The sequence below is a fragment of the Bicyclus anynana genome, chromosome 5 (genome assembly GCF_947172395.1).
Source record: "Bicyclus anynana chromosome 5, ilBicAnyn1.1, whole genome shotgun sequence".
NCBI classification, from domain to species: Eukaryota; Metazoa; Arthropoda; class Insecta; order Lepidoptera; family Nymphalidae; genus Bicyclus; species Bicyclus anynana.
In genome coordinates this window covers 8,490,935-8,507,966 of record NC_069087.1, presented here as the reverse complement: position 1 = coordinate 8,507,966, position 17,032 = coordinate 8,490,935, and the positions used below count along the sequence as shown (strand labels likewise).

The following is a 17,032-nucleotide window of genomic DNA, read 5'->3' as shown; positions in this document are numbered from 1 at the left end:
TAGGAGCAAGGTGCCGAAACTTCAGTACAAAGACTTTTGGCCATAGAAGATTATGCATTATGCATGTGTTAGTTGCGGAAACTCATATCAGTATCAGTAAGCGTACATTAATTTCAACGAAGATTTACTTAGTCATTTGAACTAGTGCTTAACCAAGGTACGTTAATTAAAATATTAGAGTTCGATCCCGGTTAACATTAGGAAACTATTTTTTGTCTTTTTTAAATTTTTGTTCACTGTTGGTTTCTTCAACTATTTAAAAAAAAATATGTGAGTCTTTTATTCTTTGACACGTTTTATTATACCTTGATGAAAAAAAAATTGTAATCAAAAATCTCCATTTAAAATTGCCGCTGACTATAATTCAAAAATATTTCTTATGCGGAAATAATGTCCCTGATATTTCCAATGTTTTCGTGTATGTAGATTCACTTCTTCTCCTTGGAGTTTAATAATTCTTTGTTTATAAATAAACACAATTTGTGTACGTACAATTTATTAATCTGTGCATATGAGCAACTGCCAAGCAACTGCGACACCTACACCATATTTGACGTCTGTGTCCGACACAAATTATGTTATAGAATAACCACGCAGAATTGTAATATTATTTTTGCGTTGCTGTTGCTCACGTTTCTCGTTGATTTGATTGTAAATGCAAGACCAAGTGCGCTGTGCTGTTTTTCCTTTTTGTTTCTAGTGATTCTCTTGAATACATAATTCTATAGTTTAGAGATTGTACTTTCAACTTTCTAGTGTTAAAGTGAGCTAATTTCCATAACTAACATCTACCTTAGCTTAACGTCAGTTACCTACTTGTTATTTGCTAAGCTAAATAAAATGTTCACTGGTTTTGAAAGTGTAGTTAGTTCAGTTTACTATTAGTTGAGATATAATATTGATTTTCCATTATCTATATGGTTTGTTATTTACGTAGATAAAGTTAGTGATGGAGATCTTCTCGCCTAGTTAAAGAGAATCATAGTGGATAATCCGGATTTGCGATCCACATATAGTCATTGTCATCGTAGTGTGGCTTTATGTTTTAACACATTCACAGTGTTTTATTATCGTTTGGTGTATTTTTAGAACTCGACTCGTATTGAGTCTGAAGTCTTTGTAAACACTATATTGTAAATACTTGTGCTGTTTTTATTATGACTATATGAAATTGAAGAGTGGATAATTTTTTTTGGCTGCAATAGTGTTTCTTGTGTAATGAATATCATCCATTTCTTATTGGGAGCAAGTTTTTCAACGACATTTCCTTCATATTTATGGTAAGTGCCCTTTCATTATTTTATATTTATTTTATGTGGTTGTTTCATCTTTATCTGTAATGTAATCACTAATCACAATATTATTTAAGTAATTATTATGTGCTTATTTAAGTATGGTCCATGCTAAATGGTATATACAACAGGTATGTATGTACATACAGTAATTTAGTTTCCTTATTGAAAATAGCTTTGTATTTCATAATTTTACGAATTATTATTAATAGTCAAAAGTGACTATGGAGTTAATTATTTTACAAAGAATATCTCTACATCACTATTTATCATTATCAGCCTAATTTAATGGTATGTTTTTTCTTTAAGAGACAAAAATGATGTTTCATGTGTTGCCTGATTTTTATATGATGTAAATAGGGACATCACAAAATCGATATTCAGAAGTTAAATGATTATGCTTAGTATCGATTTGTCAGATATGGACCAAAAAATATAATAAAATAATTTTCATTTAATTGAAATAATTATTATCAATGAAAATATTTACGATTTTATCAATGTATTCAACAAAATGTTTTTGTAATTCAATTACAATAAAAAGTATTTTTTGCAAAAAATTAATCATTGATTAGTACCTATAAAGTAAATTGTTAATTTATAATATTATTGAGAAAACGTATAATTAGATTTTTTGTTATTGTACTTTTTAATTTCTTTTAGTGTCATTTAAGTTAATTTTTACATTATTTGTAACAAATAACCGTGTAACGAATGACCATGGGCAGTGGGGCAATTGGGCATTCAAGGTAATGAAAACAAAGCTATTCAAATTATTATATTATATTTATTCAGTCTGAACTTTCATTGTATGAACTGGTATCAGAGTCATTACCAACTTCAATTAAAAATCTTTCTTCCACTTCTTCTATTATAGAGCAGTACATCTCATTTTCCATTTTGATAACGTGTGATATACAGCTAATCCATCGCTGCGGGGTTATCAGCCTAAGCCAGGGTAGGCGAACCAATGGCACGCGTGCCATTGATGGCACGCGACACAATATTTTGGGCACATCGCCGATCATAAAACATGTGTAAAGTAGGTATTTGACATAAATTATTTGTCATCTAACCTGCAGCAACAGAAGTCACACTAATTTTACAATAATTTAATTTATGCGTGTAATAAAGACATTCCAAAATGTACCTCTTTTGTTTACTTTATTTCATAAAGAGTTTTGATAGTATTTATTATTGTTATTCTCCAAATAATCAGAAAGTCAAAATTATTTGATGGCACGCCAATGACCCCATTAAACATTTTTTAGAAAAAATGGCACGTTGATGCATAAAGGTTCGCCTACCCTGGCCTAAGCCCTTCTTCAAATAGTTTTTTGACATCATTAAGTTTTCATGTTTTTTCCTTGGAGAAAGAACTTCTTCACGGCGCCTATGCGAAGAAGTAGATGGTTGATCATTAGCCATCTTATTGAGTATTAAAAAATAAAAACAGGAAAAAAAACAAAACTCAACTAACAACAATAAAAATAAACGTAACAGAAACTTAACGTAACAAATAACAATAACAACACTTTAAAAAACGTCCATACGCAGAACACATCTGATCACAAACATATTGAAAGCCAACAGACACAAAATGGCATCATGTCATTAGCTATCATAATGTGACAGAACTGTCATTCACAACATCAAATTTATTTGAACTTGAACATAAAAATTAAAGTAAACTACTGGAATAGTATTTATTAATGATGATAATACTTAAATTAGCTAAACTTATTATAAAAATAAAATATAAGGAAATATAACTACAACTACAAAATTAAAATAAATTAAAATTAAAACTAATACCTAGAAATAATTATCGAAATAATTAGCAGACAGACGCTTGATTTCAAAATCGAGCTTTAATTTTAGCGGATTGCTGCACACGAACGCCTCTCTAATATGCAATGCAATGCAAAAAAAAATCTCAAAATGCAAATTCAAGGAAAACTGTCATTATTTTAAGAAAGGAAGAATTGAATCTCTTTTGTAAATTTTGTCATTTCTCCTATTTATATATTTATCCTTTTTTTAATTTTTATTAATGTTAATAAAATACAAAATACTAAGTATTAATAATTTACATAAAGAATATTATTATATTATATGATTTATGCAATTTTTGATATCATAATTACACATTTTAAAGAATTATTTTACTTCTGATGTATCATTGTATTATTTTTATCGATTTTAATCGAATCAGAATCGTTAGGACAACCTTATTCTTTATATGCTGGTCACATTATTTTTATTTTTGACGTTTGAATTTGTCATTTCAGTCTCTGCTTTAAAAAAATTGCTTTAAGGGCTAGGCTTTCTTTCTTATAGGAGAGAAGCTGTGGAGCTTATACCCCCACCTCTCTGCTCCATAAAAAGTGAAAAAAATATTGAAATCTAGTTACTGCTATGGTATCAATTTTTTCTATATTAGAACAAGTATTGCTGGACTTTGCTCAGTGTTTTTCTCTCTACCATGTGATGAACCCGGCACCTACACAGTGAATCCATTAAATGCTAAGATATTTGTTTCTTCACTTTCTCAATCCTAAGCATGCTGCAGACTTGACCAAAATCGACGGGCAACTGAGCAGATACCTGACTGTGTGTGGCTGGCATTCAGTGGCGTGCACTTCATAGATGCAAAAACGCATTGTCTACCCAAAGAACTTAATGCAGAACTTAAGTTGGACCACAGAATACATACTAGTCCAACAAAAAATTTTACAATTTGCACTTGTAGTGCATACCCTAGTTATAAACAAAACTGTGAGCAGGTTTGTTGTGTCCCTTTGAATAAATTACAATACAACATACATAGTGTAACAACAACTAAACATGGTGGGACTTTGTCATTGCTTGTAGCACTAACTTCAGCAGCCAAGCTTGATTATAGGCAATTAGTACAATACAGTAAAAGCTTCTTATTCGCTGCGGTTTCTTTCTGTAAAAGTGCTGCACATACAGAAACTGTCAATATGGAATGGTTTGTATATGAGATATTTTTTATTTATATGGAATGGTTTTTATATGGGATATAAGGGATACATTCTTGGGTGACAAAGAAAAACAAATACAAAAAAAATTTAATTTCTTGACCACATTGATTAATTATTACCACATATCCATATTGTTAGTATCGGACACATCACATTAAATGAATTTTTAATTTCACAGTAGATTCGTGCCAAGCAATTAGTGGACACATTTGTATGAATTTCTATACAAAAAATACCATGATCTATCTGATATGATGCAGATATGTGGACATCTATTATAATGCAGATTGATCTCAGCAGTGGGTTTCTTAAAGCTACTTTACTATCTTCGAAATCTATCCTGGTTTACCAACCAAAATAAAAATTTGGTTGATGTTGGCAGGATGTTGTAGGAAGTTTCCCTAACATGATCATTTTATTCAATTACATGTCGCTCTATTACATGGGATAGTCAAACGGAACTTATGTTCAGTAGGCCATGTGTGCTTAAACAACAAATTAGCTGGTATTGTCAACCAATACCAGCTAATTTTCATTTTGGCACATACACCAAAGTCTGGAAAACGGCTTGTCCCACCACCATGTTTTACTACATTCATATTTATGTAGTAAGTACATAAAATTTGAGCAGTATAGTAGTCATGAATAAGTATTTTGTTCCCGGGTCCACGGATCGCATGTATTAAAATTATTATGAAAACATTGTATAGCCTGACCTAGGCATAGCAACGACGTAATATGAAGACATAACGTATGAAAAGAAAAATACATGTTGACCAAAAACAGGGAATCAAAAATATCGCTCTCTCTTTCGTCCTAACGAAATCGTCGAATAGAAAATACGTATTGTCGACCAATAGTAGCGATTAAGCATTGACGGAATCCAGTTAGTGAATGGATTTTATTGTTTTTTTTTTTTTATTTCATTTGTAATGTTAATGCGATTTGTAATGTTAATACTAAAAAGATTTCAAACTAAAAATTACCAGTTATAGTGTACAATTATTCACTACAACTGGGTTCTGAATTTCGAGATATAAACCCAATTTGACTCCACTATTGAGATTAACTTAATAGATTTTTATTAGTATGATAATTTTATTAAACCAGTTTTATTTTCTTTTTATGGAAGATTTAGACGAGAGTGATTAATAATGTTTATTTTAAATTTTATTACTAGATATCCTTGTATATCTAATATCTATTTATATCCAAAAATGCTGATTCGGTTTGATATTTACGAGCGTAATAAAATGAATTAGCAAATGTGATGAATAAAGTACGCCGGCGGCGGGGCGGTTATGCTCTGTGGTCGATTTTTATTATCAAGTTAGGAGGGTGTGCCTAGGAGCGGCAACACAAACATCGACTCACCAAGATCGATAGCATCGCGGACTATTCCGCTGTGGCACATTTCTTATACCCAAATCTGTTAAAGGAATTATGGGCCGTTTCCTGCTACCTACTTACCTATGTTAAAAGCTTGAGGCCTAGATTAATAAAGAAAATATTTAGTTTATCTTAATTTAATAAATAATGTACAACATTGTTGATAAAAATATTTAAAAAAAAAATTATAAAACAAAAAACCGGCCAAGTGCGTGTCGGGCCACGCGCAGTGCAGGGTTCCGTAGATTAAGTTTAATCCATTCAGTAATACACAAATTACACAGATCCCTCATATCTTTCAAATACCTGTCCAACGATACACATCCCACACTGTGAAATAAATGCGTAAAAAAATCATCCTCACCATATTTTGGGGAGGTACCCTAAAAAAACATGTACATACTCATGCTAATTTACAGATTTCTAGTAGTAATAGTCTCTGCGCTAAACCGCGGACGGACGGACAGACAGACGGACATGGCGAAACTATAAGGGTTCCTTGTGATCTATGGAACCCTAAAAAACAAGCAGGAACATTAGTAGCAAAGTTGTTTTTGCGGTTTACATTTCTCTATAGTTTGCTCTACGCTCATACGAGTGTTATCACATTCTGAAATGGTCGGCTATAGATCGAAAGTTTAATTGATTCTTGATAATAATAATAAATGATAATATTGTTTATAATTTCGTAATTTAATTATAATTTACACATTCTATTCAATGTTTTTACATATTCTATTCAATTTAACAATAATTTAACCTCTAATGATTAGAGATTAAATTATTGCACCCAGAGAAAAATAATGTCGATCCGTGTGTGTTCTTCTAAGAAACTACATAAGGTTCTACAAGTATGTTATACATATTAAAAACGTAATAAAAAAAAAACCAAAAAACATAGGGCTTTTTAAAGTACCTAGGTATTACAACAAACAAGGTTCTCTACTAGTTTCCTGAAAATCTGTATTGTAATTTTTCGGTAACTTATAGTTCAGTATTTTAGTACAATCACTATACAATACAAACAGAAAAATCCAAAAATCTATCATTGCCGTTTGTATTAAGTATTATTAATTAGGTTCTGAACATTCCGTGTTATGTGACAAAGTCATATTAGTGGAAAATTCCATACATAGCGTATAAAACAAAGATTTCGATCGTGTTAGGTATAGGTATGGAGATTATGCGCATCCCTCATAATAGTCGAGTTCGGTCGGTATTTTTAAATGTTCCACAAGCAATGGTATTAATGTTTTTAATTTTAAATAAAATATGCTTACGTTTGATCGTCATCTCATTTGATTGTAAGGTAAAATTTATGACACTGATCTTTTTCGTTCAAAACTTTATCCGTGCTTATGAAAAAACCGCACGCAAATCGGTTTTTTAAGTCCTAGGAAATTGTTGTATGAATTTATTTCATGTCTTGATAGTATGAAGATTGTTTCTATAAAATACTAGCTGACGCCGCGCGGTTTCAACCGCATGGTTCCCGTTCCCGTAGGAATACAGGGATAATATATAGCCTATAGCTTTCCACGATAAATGGGCTATCTAACAAATTAAATCGGACCAGTAATTCCTGAGATTAGCGCGTTCAATCAAACAAACAAACAAACAAACTCTTCAGATTTAGATTTAGTGGTGAAGACGGAGGTCCTGGGTTCGATCTTCGGTTGGGCCGATTGAGGTTTTCTTAATTGGTTCCGGTCTGGCTGGCGGGAGGCTTCGGCCGTGGCTAGTTACCACCCTATCGGCAAAGACGTACCGCAAAGCGATTAGCGTTCCGGTACGATGTCGTGTACAAACCGTCAGGGGTGAGTATTCCTACTCCTAACAATTTCATCATCACTTACCATCAGGTGAGATTGTAGTCAAGGGCTTATAAAGGACTAGTAAAGAATAAGAAAAAGACGAGAATGGCGGTTGAATTTACTGATAATACATTCACGTTGAATATCGACATAATTTATATAACAGCGAGTTATATAATAAATACCTGCTAAAAATAGAAACGATTTAAATATTTATTGTATACGTATTATGCTATTCATAGAACATAATTGTAGATACATTCTTTAAATAAGTGGCTGTCGTAAGGTCAAGGACTTCATGACATAAATGTGCTAATATTTATTACCATCAGATAAATGACATCGCACTATCTAAACTGCGACATTTTATCAAGTCAGAATGACATTTTCCTGTTAAAGTTGAATCCATTTTGAGTTATTAACAAAATAACGCATGGTGAGATTTTCCGCTTTTATGACTTAAACGTGGGCAAAATAATTTTCAAAATCGGTTTCGTACATCAAAAGATTACCCCTGCAACCTCACAAAGTTTCCTTCTTTATAATATTAGTATACATAGAAATTTCGAAGTTTTTTATATCAGTATAGATTTTCTCATCTCATCTCGAAACGGAATGGCTGGATTGACACCATTATTTATTTTTTGATTTAATATTAATACAACAAATAATAGGTAGATAATATGCATAAAGCAGTTAAAGCTTGCATTGTTCGGAATTAAAAGCTGTTTCAATTTGTTTCAAATGTGTACTCTATTTCTCTGCATGCCTGGCAACACTAGGCTCCGCCAAAAATTAAAAAAAAAAAACGCTTGGAAAGTTAGCCTTCCTATTCACTATTTTGGCCTTTATTATCAACGTATTAAAATAAATATCAAATCAATTGTCAACATTTAGCACTTACATACTATGTGATGTCCACCAGTAAGCAGCGGATGACTTTTTTACATCGAATACGTCTAAAGACTGAGTTAGCCTGCAGCTCGGATCCTATCTGACAAAGCTAAAGGACGTGCATTTGTTAAATTATTATTAACGTTGCTAGTGTTTTACTTGGTTTTAATTTTGTTCACTACGTTGCTTGCAGTCAGATAAGTTGGCAATTACCGACTTCATAAAATGAGTTAATGTGTTTGTTGGACCACGGTACAATAAAATGGTATAATAATAATTAATTATAGGGTTTTCAAAGAGCATGGGTACGATGAAAGTCACCTGTATGGCGTTCATAATACGTACTGTTATCGTGAATCGCAGCAAACTTTCAAGAGAGAAACGAACTGTCACCCGCACCATCCTACATGAAACGAACTGTAGTTAGTCTTTCTCCCTACTTTCTATTGCACTCTGTTGCACTAATTTTGAATAGCAGTAATCGTCATTTTCCCCCACCGAATATCACAACCAAAATATTCAATTTGAAAAAAAAAAAAACATCTAGCACTCGCAATATATCATATTTTTTCTCTTTGTTTTCTACTAAAAAGTAAATTATGCGTAATTTTCACCAAGTTATGATTGCGTAGGACATTGTATAAAATTGTAAGCGGTATTACCGCTGAATCAGTCTGCAGTCAGCGTATAGTCGGTGTTCTATTAATAACTTAGCAAATATGTAACCAAAGTCGAGGTTAATACAAATATTCAACATGAATCTACATCTATATTACTATTTTAAAGTGTACCGTGGTTGTATCTGTCTGTATTACATCATCATCATCATCATCATCATCATCATCATCATCATCATCATCATCATCATCATCATCATCATCATCATCATCATCATCATCATCATCATCATCATCATCATCATCATCATCATCATCATCATCATCATCATCGTCGTCGTCGTCATCATCATCATCATCATCATCATCATCATCATCGACATCATTATCAACCCATATTCGGCTCACTGCTGAGCTTGCGTGTCCTCTCAGGATGTCTCAGGGGTTAGGCCAATTAGTCCACCACGCTGGTCCAATGCAGATTTGCAGACGTCATCACCCGCAGAAAACTAAGATAATTCTCAGGTATGCAGGTTTCCTCACGATGTTTTTCCTTCACCGTGACATTTAATTTAAAAAAAAATCTTAAATTGCACGTAAAACTTGCACACTCAACAGTTTTCAAATTTCCTCATACTTGTAGTGAATATTAGGACAATGTTACTTGGCAAATTTTATAGTCCTAGATCACAGAACATAGAAACCGCTAAAGCTGGCAGTTCAGTGTTCTAGATCAACAGAAAGCGCCTATACCCTATAAATTTTGATTCTTTATACATTGTCGAAATATACCTTTTTTTGCGGCATAAATGGCCGTATATTTCTTGTACTTCAACTTAGAAGTTTGATTTTTCAAGGGACCGTAGACCGTATTACCTAAGTAATATGGTTTGATTTACAACTGGATATATCCACGCGTTTTCGAGATAAAGGGTCTTGACAGACAGACAGAGTCCACAAAGTGATCCTATAATTGTTCGGTTTTTTTTCTTTTGAGTGCGGAACCTCTTTTGAGGTGCTAAATCTTAAAAAGACTCTTCGAAATTCCTTGTAAAGTGAACCTATTCGAAATAAACAAACTCGAAAACAATCGTCACCATTATCTATCCGTCACATCATATAATAAAGTTTGCAACTATACAAACAATTATAATGCCAATAGTTGTAACAGCTCGTTTTAATGTACAGTACACGTGCACTTATAATTGAGTATGTAAATATGTAAATATTTTCAATTCCGCAAAAAAATTAATCTCGCGACTGCCACATTACCTTTCAAGTGTAAAAATAGCTCGACAGCGTTATCGTTGACGTTATCTCAAGGCGAGATCTGTGTCGCTGGTGGACTGTGCTCGCAGTTAGAGTCTGCTGTTAGTGTTAGCTTTACTGTACACTCATTTGCTGCTCAAATAGAGGTTGATTAAAAAAATAGATTGCCACATATATGAGGATGACTAGGTTCGAATACATTGGTTTTTATGAGGCATTTTGGTAAATAAGGTCAATGTTAACTAATTAATATGTAAAAAACAATGATTGACTGGATGTTTGCAAAATAAATAAGATTATAAAGTTTCAAAATCTGCTAAAGTTCTTTTATCATAATTAGATGAAAATTCATACATTTTTAACCGACTTCAAAAAGGAGGAGGTTCTCAATTCGGTCGGTATTTTTTTTTTTTTTTTTTTTTATGTATGTACACCGATTACTCAAAGACGCCTGGACCGATTTCCAAAATTCTTTTTTTGTTTGAAACGGTATAGTCCCCATTTGGTCCCATTGCCATCATGTCAAGATCTGATGATGGAATCCTGGAGAACTTGAGGGGAACTTTCAAAAATTATATAGGTGTCTAGTATGTTCGTATACTTTTCCATTTAGTACTTTTAAGCACTACAATTTCATGAAGGTTTAAAATCGATCTGATGAAGGAGCCATAAAACAGACGAGGGAACTCCTCGGCGATTTACAGCAATTACCTTGTGTTTGGGCTTGATTAATTTGTATTAATGAGAACTTTCCACATAGATAGGTTGTGACTCTCATTTAGGGGTTTGGTGATGAAGACCAAGGACAATTAAGGGAACTCCTTAACAGTTTACAGTAACTACCTTGTGTCTGGCCTTGATTAATTCGTATTGCTGAGAACTTTCGACCTAGATGAGTTGTGTCTGTTATTAGGTGTCTGATGATGAAGACCAAGGTCAATTAAGGGAACCCCTTAACGGTTTACGGTAGCTACCTTGTGCTTGGGCTTCATTAATTTGTATTGCTGAGATATTTGTACCAAGATGAGTTGTGAATGAAATTTTACACTAAAAATGGAAAAATAATAAAAATTTTAATAAAAAAATACAACCGACTTCAAAACCTAAAAACGTACCCGCTAAACTAAAAAGTGAAAAATAACATCATAATATGTTCTACCTGCTGATCAGTATGAAGGCGGTGCTTAGCCGGTGTTGTCTTAATTTAAGCCATTTCTGACAGGACCACATGAAACAACACTGTCTGCAAAATCTAAAGCTATAAGATATTCTCACATGGCTTGAATTAATACATCACCGGCTTAGCACCGCCTTCATACTGATCAGCAGGTAGAACATATTATGATGTTATTTTTCACTTTTTAGTTTAGCGGGTACGTTTTTAGGTTTTGAAGTCGGTTGTATTTTTTTATTAAAATTTTTATTATTTTTCCATTTTTAGTGTAAAATTTCATCTCAAACGAATAAATCAGACCCCTAATGACAGTCACAACTCATCTTGGTACAAATATCTCAGCAATACAAATTAATTCATACATTTTTACATGCAATTACAACAACAATATACATACATATACAATTCATACATCCTTACATTATATGAACTACAAACATAAAAAAGTATATGCTTAGATGTTTAGAAGTCTCTACAAAAGGAAGAGACTGTCCTGCAGTGGACGTCCATCAGCTGAGCTGATACTCGAATTTTTTCCCAGTTGCGGGAATCGACGCCACGTGACCGTTAAATCAAGTCGGTCTTTTTAAAGTGAAGTCGTACTCCTAGAAAGGACGGTTCCAACGGTAAAGATATGATTGGCAAAGGAATTCGAAAGACCACACCAAATTCTATCACCAATCTTCAGAACACCCGGAAATTCCATGTAACTTCCAAATGACTGGACTATTATTATATTGCCCCGACTTTGCACCACAAACTGCACTAATATTACAGTACAATCGTATAAACGGTTACTCGATCACGCAATGACGGCTGAATGGATTTGAATGATAATTTGGCACAGATAGTTTATAACTTGTATTGTTACACATCAGATATTTTTTGTTTTATTTTTTCACGTTTCTTTGAAAGTAGCTAAACGGATTTCATATAAGCGATTTTTACTGGCAGAATAATTGAATTCAGATTTTATGGGTTCTCTTCTTCTAAATTAATCTTTGGCTTATACTGCATGGCCGACACACACTTGGCCGGTTTTTTATTAATAAAAAGGAATATATCTGGGAATATAATGGAATATAAAATAGTAACCTTTGGATTTATGTTCACTGAAATAGGACAGGATTTTTTTTATTTAAAAAAAAAAAGTATTTTACTTTTTAATATATTTTATTTGTGATTTAACTGCTTAACTGCTTTTAGACCTCTAAAATTCCCTAAAGGTTATGTAGAAATAATTTCTAAATAATAAGAAACATATCGCAGACGCTGCCTTAATATATTTCATATAGATATGTAGAAACTGGTCTGTCCAGTCCCGTTTTGAGTGTTAGTGTACCTAGTTAGTTAGATGCGGTATAAAATCTGGAGGGAGATGATACGCACTTGCTTTCGAATATTACGAGTATGTAGAGAAGCTATTAATTTATTACGACTATAAACCCGTAAAACGATCAAAATTCGATTGGAATTAATATATATTTTTTAATTTAATCAATTAGTAGGAGAATTGACAGTTAAATTGACTATTTAAACTTAAAATCAATGTAATTTCTCTACTACTTTAAAAGGGATATGAACTTAATTCGATTTAGTACGAGTTAATTATTCATAATGATAATTCATATCTTTTAAAGTAGTGAGAGATATTACATAAATTTTAAATGGGAAGAATGGGAACATTCCCGGCTCTGGCCTACGCTAACCACCTGGCAATTTAATAATAATAATAAATAATAAATAATCTTTATTACCATACTTATTACTAGGCATACATAAACTGAATTCAATTTTAATTATTGTGCTTAAGCTATAATGCATAAATTAAACAATAAGAAAAGAAACTAATTATTATTACTCGCCTACCTAGTAACATGGCAACTGGTCGCAACCAGATCCTTATTTATAAATCATATTATCATCTCCATATACTTTTATATACGGGAGTATACCTGAGTTACCGGGGCCGACGTTGTATTGACCGGTGGACATTCTCCTTTAAAAAGAGAATGTTAACTTTCCTACCAATTGATAAAATTTTTAACTGACGAAAAAACGGAGGAGGTTCTCAATTCGATGAGTATTTTTTTATAGATGATCAAGCATAATTTTTTATAAAGTCCATGTTCCAATTTATCTCCAATCCAATCAGTTCAGTGACTTATCCATGAAAAAGGTACATATAGGCATACAGACTCTTGCATTTATAGTATTAGTATGGATTAGACAAAATAAACTTGAATATACATATAACATACTTGAATATTAATTATAATATGCGTCATTGATATAAGTTAGATGATTAATTTGTTCTTCTACAGGAACCCAACTTTACCAATAAAATGGGAATTCATTAAATTGAAATCTGATTACCCTTTTTGGCGTGCTTTACTCCATGATCTGTCCATCCAATTATTTTTATTATTTATAATACTATTTAGACGCGTAGTGTTTTTTACCGTAGCTGTATCATACATTTTCAAGAAACCGTTTTTGCTGGAGTCATTTTGTCAAAATAGCGTCATGTCAATTGGTTTAATCGGCCGCCGGCTGCGAGGCAATTACTCAGTTGACAGCAGGGAAGTAATTCCTACATTTGAGGGCGGAAATCGCGACAGGAACACTCCCCTTTATTGCGTTGCACACAACACGACCTTTTCTGTTATCACACGTTCTTGATGATCATCCAAAATAAAGTTGTTATACCACGATATTTACGTACATACGGCAATAATGTATTTAGGTTCTAAAATATATAAAGTGATATATTGAATACGTATGTATATGTCTCTGTGTCCTAATATAAAGAATTGACTTCATATATAGTAATATTCTGGACTGATTTTTTAGGCAAAGTATTGGCAATATTATTATACGTATTATATATATGACGATTTATTGGCATACTTGATTTTGATTTAAAAAAAAATTTTGTCCAGATGGGTGAAGGTACTCTTATATTGGTATCCTCTACTAAAACAAACGATGTTTATTGCTTTACAGAATGCAGGGACTGATCATAATACATATACATAATGATTATTCTTTCTTTTTTCTTCTCTTTTTGTTTGTTATTTTTTTTTTTATATTGTATATGTAATAATAACCAGTGCACAATAAAACCAACTGTGGTTTGTGTTGCATCATGGTTAGGCGTTTAGGGAATGGGAATATTGGTCATATTATAAAAAATATGGCAAATATTATAAAAAAAAAATTATGCATTTTGTAGAATAATATATAAATAAAAAATGTTGTTAATGTTATTTTGTTTGGCGCAGGTGCTGAAGCCGCGGTGAAGGCGACGGCATGTGGCGCGGCGCGCGGGTGCTCCTACTCGCGGCGCTGGGGCTGCTGGCCGGGCCTGCCGTCGCGCTCGACAAGAAGTTCAACATCACCATCGGCTACCTGCCGTCCATCAAGGGCGAGCTCCGAGATAGACAGGGGCTGGCTATCTCCGGCGCACTGTCTATGGCCCTTGAGGAGGTAAGTTGTCGTTGTCCCTAGGAATCGTACCTACTCAAGGCTTTGCGTCCTCTGTTTTTCTGGGGCTGCTGGCCGGGCTTGCCGTCGCGCTCGATAAGAAGTTCAACATCACCATTGGCATTGCCGTCCATCAAGGGCGAGCTCCGGGATAGACAGAGGCTGGCCATCTCCGGCGCACTGTCTTTGAATCTGAGTCTTTGAACTTGGGTATCTATAAAACAAGAGTAAATAGGCACCTTCGTGTCCCATCTTAGACTGTATCTACACTTACCATCAGGTTAGATCATGGTTAAACGTGAACCTACTTTGCAAATAAGTATTTCTGTAGTCAATGTCATACTACAAAAATGCCATCGTCATTAGAAGCCTTTTTTAACGTCGCTACAGGGCCAGGTTTCCTTCTTTATAGGAGAGGGGATATAGACTGCGACCCACCACAAAGCTCTTTCTGAGGCACGGATAACATCACCAACTTTCCAACTCCTGGGCGTTAACTGGAAATTTCCTAGAAGAACGAAACACCATGACCAGAACCAGGATTCGAACTTAGGACCTTGTGATCCGATACCACATAAGGCTAATCAATGCGGCACTATAAAAATGTAGTTGACTGAAAATGTTCACTGTATATCAGTTTAAATTACTTTGGCGTTTGTGTATGGCCATCTCTTTCATCTCACCTCATATAATTGTACTCAAGTCTATTTACCATAAAAAGACGTCAATAGAGAATATTAGATAGTAGTAATCATATTATTAAGTCATAGACGATTTTTGTTATATAGCATACCAACATATACAAGTAGAGTATGACTAAATGTAAGAGTATGAGAAAAATGTACAGCAATACCAAAATTATACAAAAATTCCATATAGCCAAATACAGCTTTTCCAAAAATTAAAACAAAAACATTACTTTCAGATCAACAATGGTACAAAACTGTTGCCAGAAGTAAACCTCCAGCTGAAATGGAACGACACGCGGTGCGACACTGTGACGGCGACCCGCATGCTGACAGACATGACCTGCTCCGGAGTCGTGGCCTTCTTCGGGCCCGAGGGGCGCTGCCACACTGAGGCCATTGTGGCCAAGTCCAGGAACCTGCCCATGATCTCTTACGTAAGTCTAGTATTAAAAAAGCTATTGTTATTTTCGCAGCATGAAGTATCTCATCTCCTTGGTAGTACGAACTAGAATCATGCCAGGTTTCAGTTGAATTTATCCAGGAGTTTCCATCCAGAATTACACATTTTTAAAGTACGTTTGTTTTTCACTTTCTTGTGTTCTTTAAGAGATTGGCTTTGATGATGGAGATTGGATTAAAAATTGGAAAATTGGAAAATAGTATAGTAGTGTAATACTTAAAAGCACTAACTATTAAATAATAATCATCTACTTTTTGATACTAACACAATTAAACTAAACTCAACTAACCAAACCTTGTAAACTAGTACTTCTGTAAGAAATAAATGGCATTTTATTTTTATTTTATTTTATTTTTTTATTTTATTTAAGGGGGTAGTGTATAACAAAAAGATGGACCAACAAACCTCTTGGCTACATGCAGAATTGTTATCTGCATACAATCCTGAGTTCAAAACTGTTAACGGAATGTGGTCCATGAATTATGCACACTCAATATCTCACAGCGCCTGGTCTAATAGTACTTAACACCAACAAATGAATATCATTTTAATAATCGTTACTATGCTAATCAGTATTTTTTATGTTTGTTTTAGAAATGTTCTGATTACCAAACATCCACATTATCAAATTTTGCGAGACTGGAGCCGCCAGATACACAAGTAAGAAATTTTGGAATTGTTATATCGAGACAGAGGTTTATTTTGTATCACAATTTTGTGAATGTAAAATTAACTATAGATGAATACATAGAACACACTATATATAGTGTGTTCTATGTATTCATCTATAGTTAATTCACGGAAATTAATTATGAGTGAGTAAGTGCCGTAGGCTCCTTAGCGGCGACACCGGGTGGTTTGGGCGAGCGCAGAAGCATCGCCTAATGGGGCTCGAAAACAGAAGCAGATGTGGGTGGAATGACTCCCTAGGGGCGTCTCC

At 33.5% G+C, this 17,032-nt stretch overlaps 1 protein-coding gene across 4 annotated transcripts in view; it reads left to right on the top strand.

The window, feature by feature from the left end:
* The first annotated feature begins 621 nt into the window (after window positions 1–621).
* The window catches only part of LOC112053871 (receptor-type guanylate cyclase Gyc76C), a 36,607-nt gene continuing 20,196 nt past the window's right edge, over window positions 622–17,032 (top strand). Inside the window, exons 1-5 of one of the 4 annotated variants that reach the window (XM_024093460.2) lie at window positions 622–763; window positions 1,090–1,280; window positions 14,742–14,946; window positions 15,869–16,066; window positions 16,687–16,752. In XM_024093460.2, the coding sequence (XP_023949228.1) occupies window positions 14,770–14,946; window positions 15,869–16,066; window positions 16,687–16,752 (441 nt within the window). In that variant the 5' untranslated portion in view covers window positions 622–763; window positions 1,090–1,280; window positions 14,742–14,769. Of the gene's footprint in view, window positions 764–937; window positions 1,281–14,741; window positions 14,947–15,868; window positions 16,067–16,686; window positions 16,753–17,032 lie in introns of all 4 variants that reach the window. The other 3 variants (XM_024093459.2, XM_024093463.2, XM_024093461.2) reach the window with 3 other exon arrangements.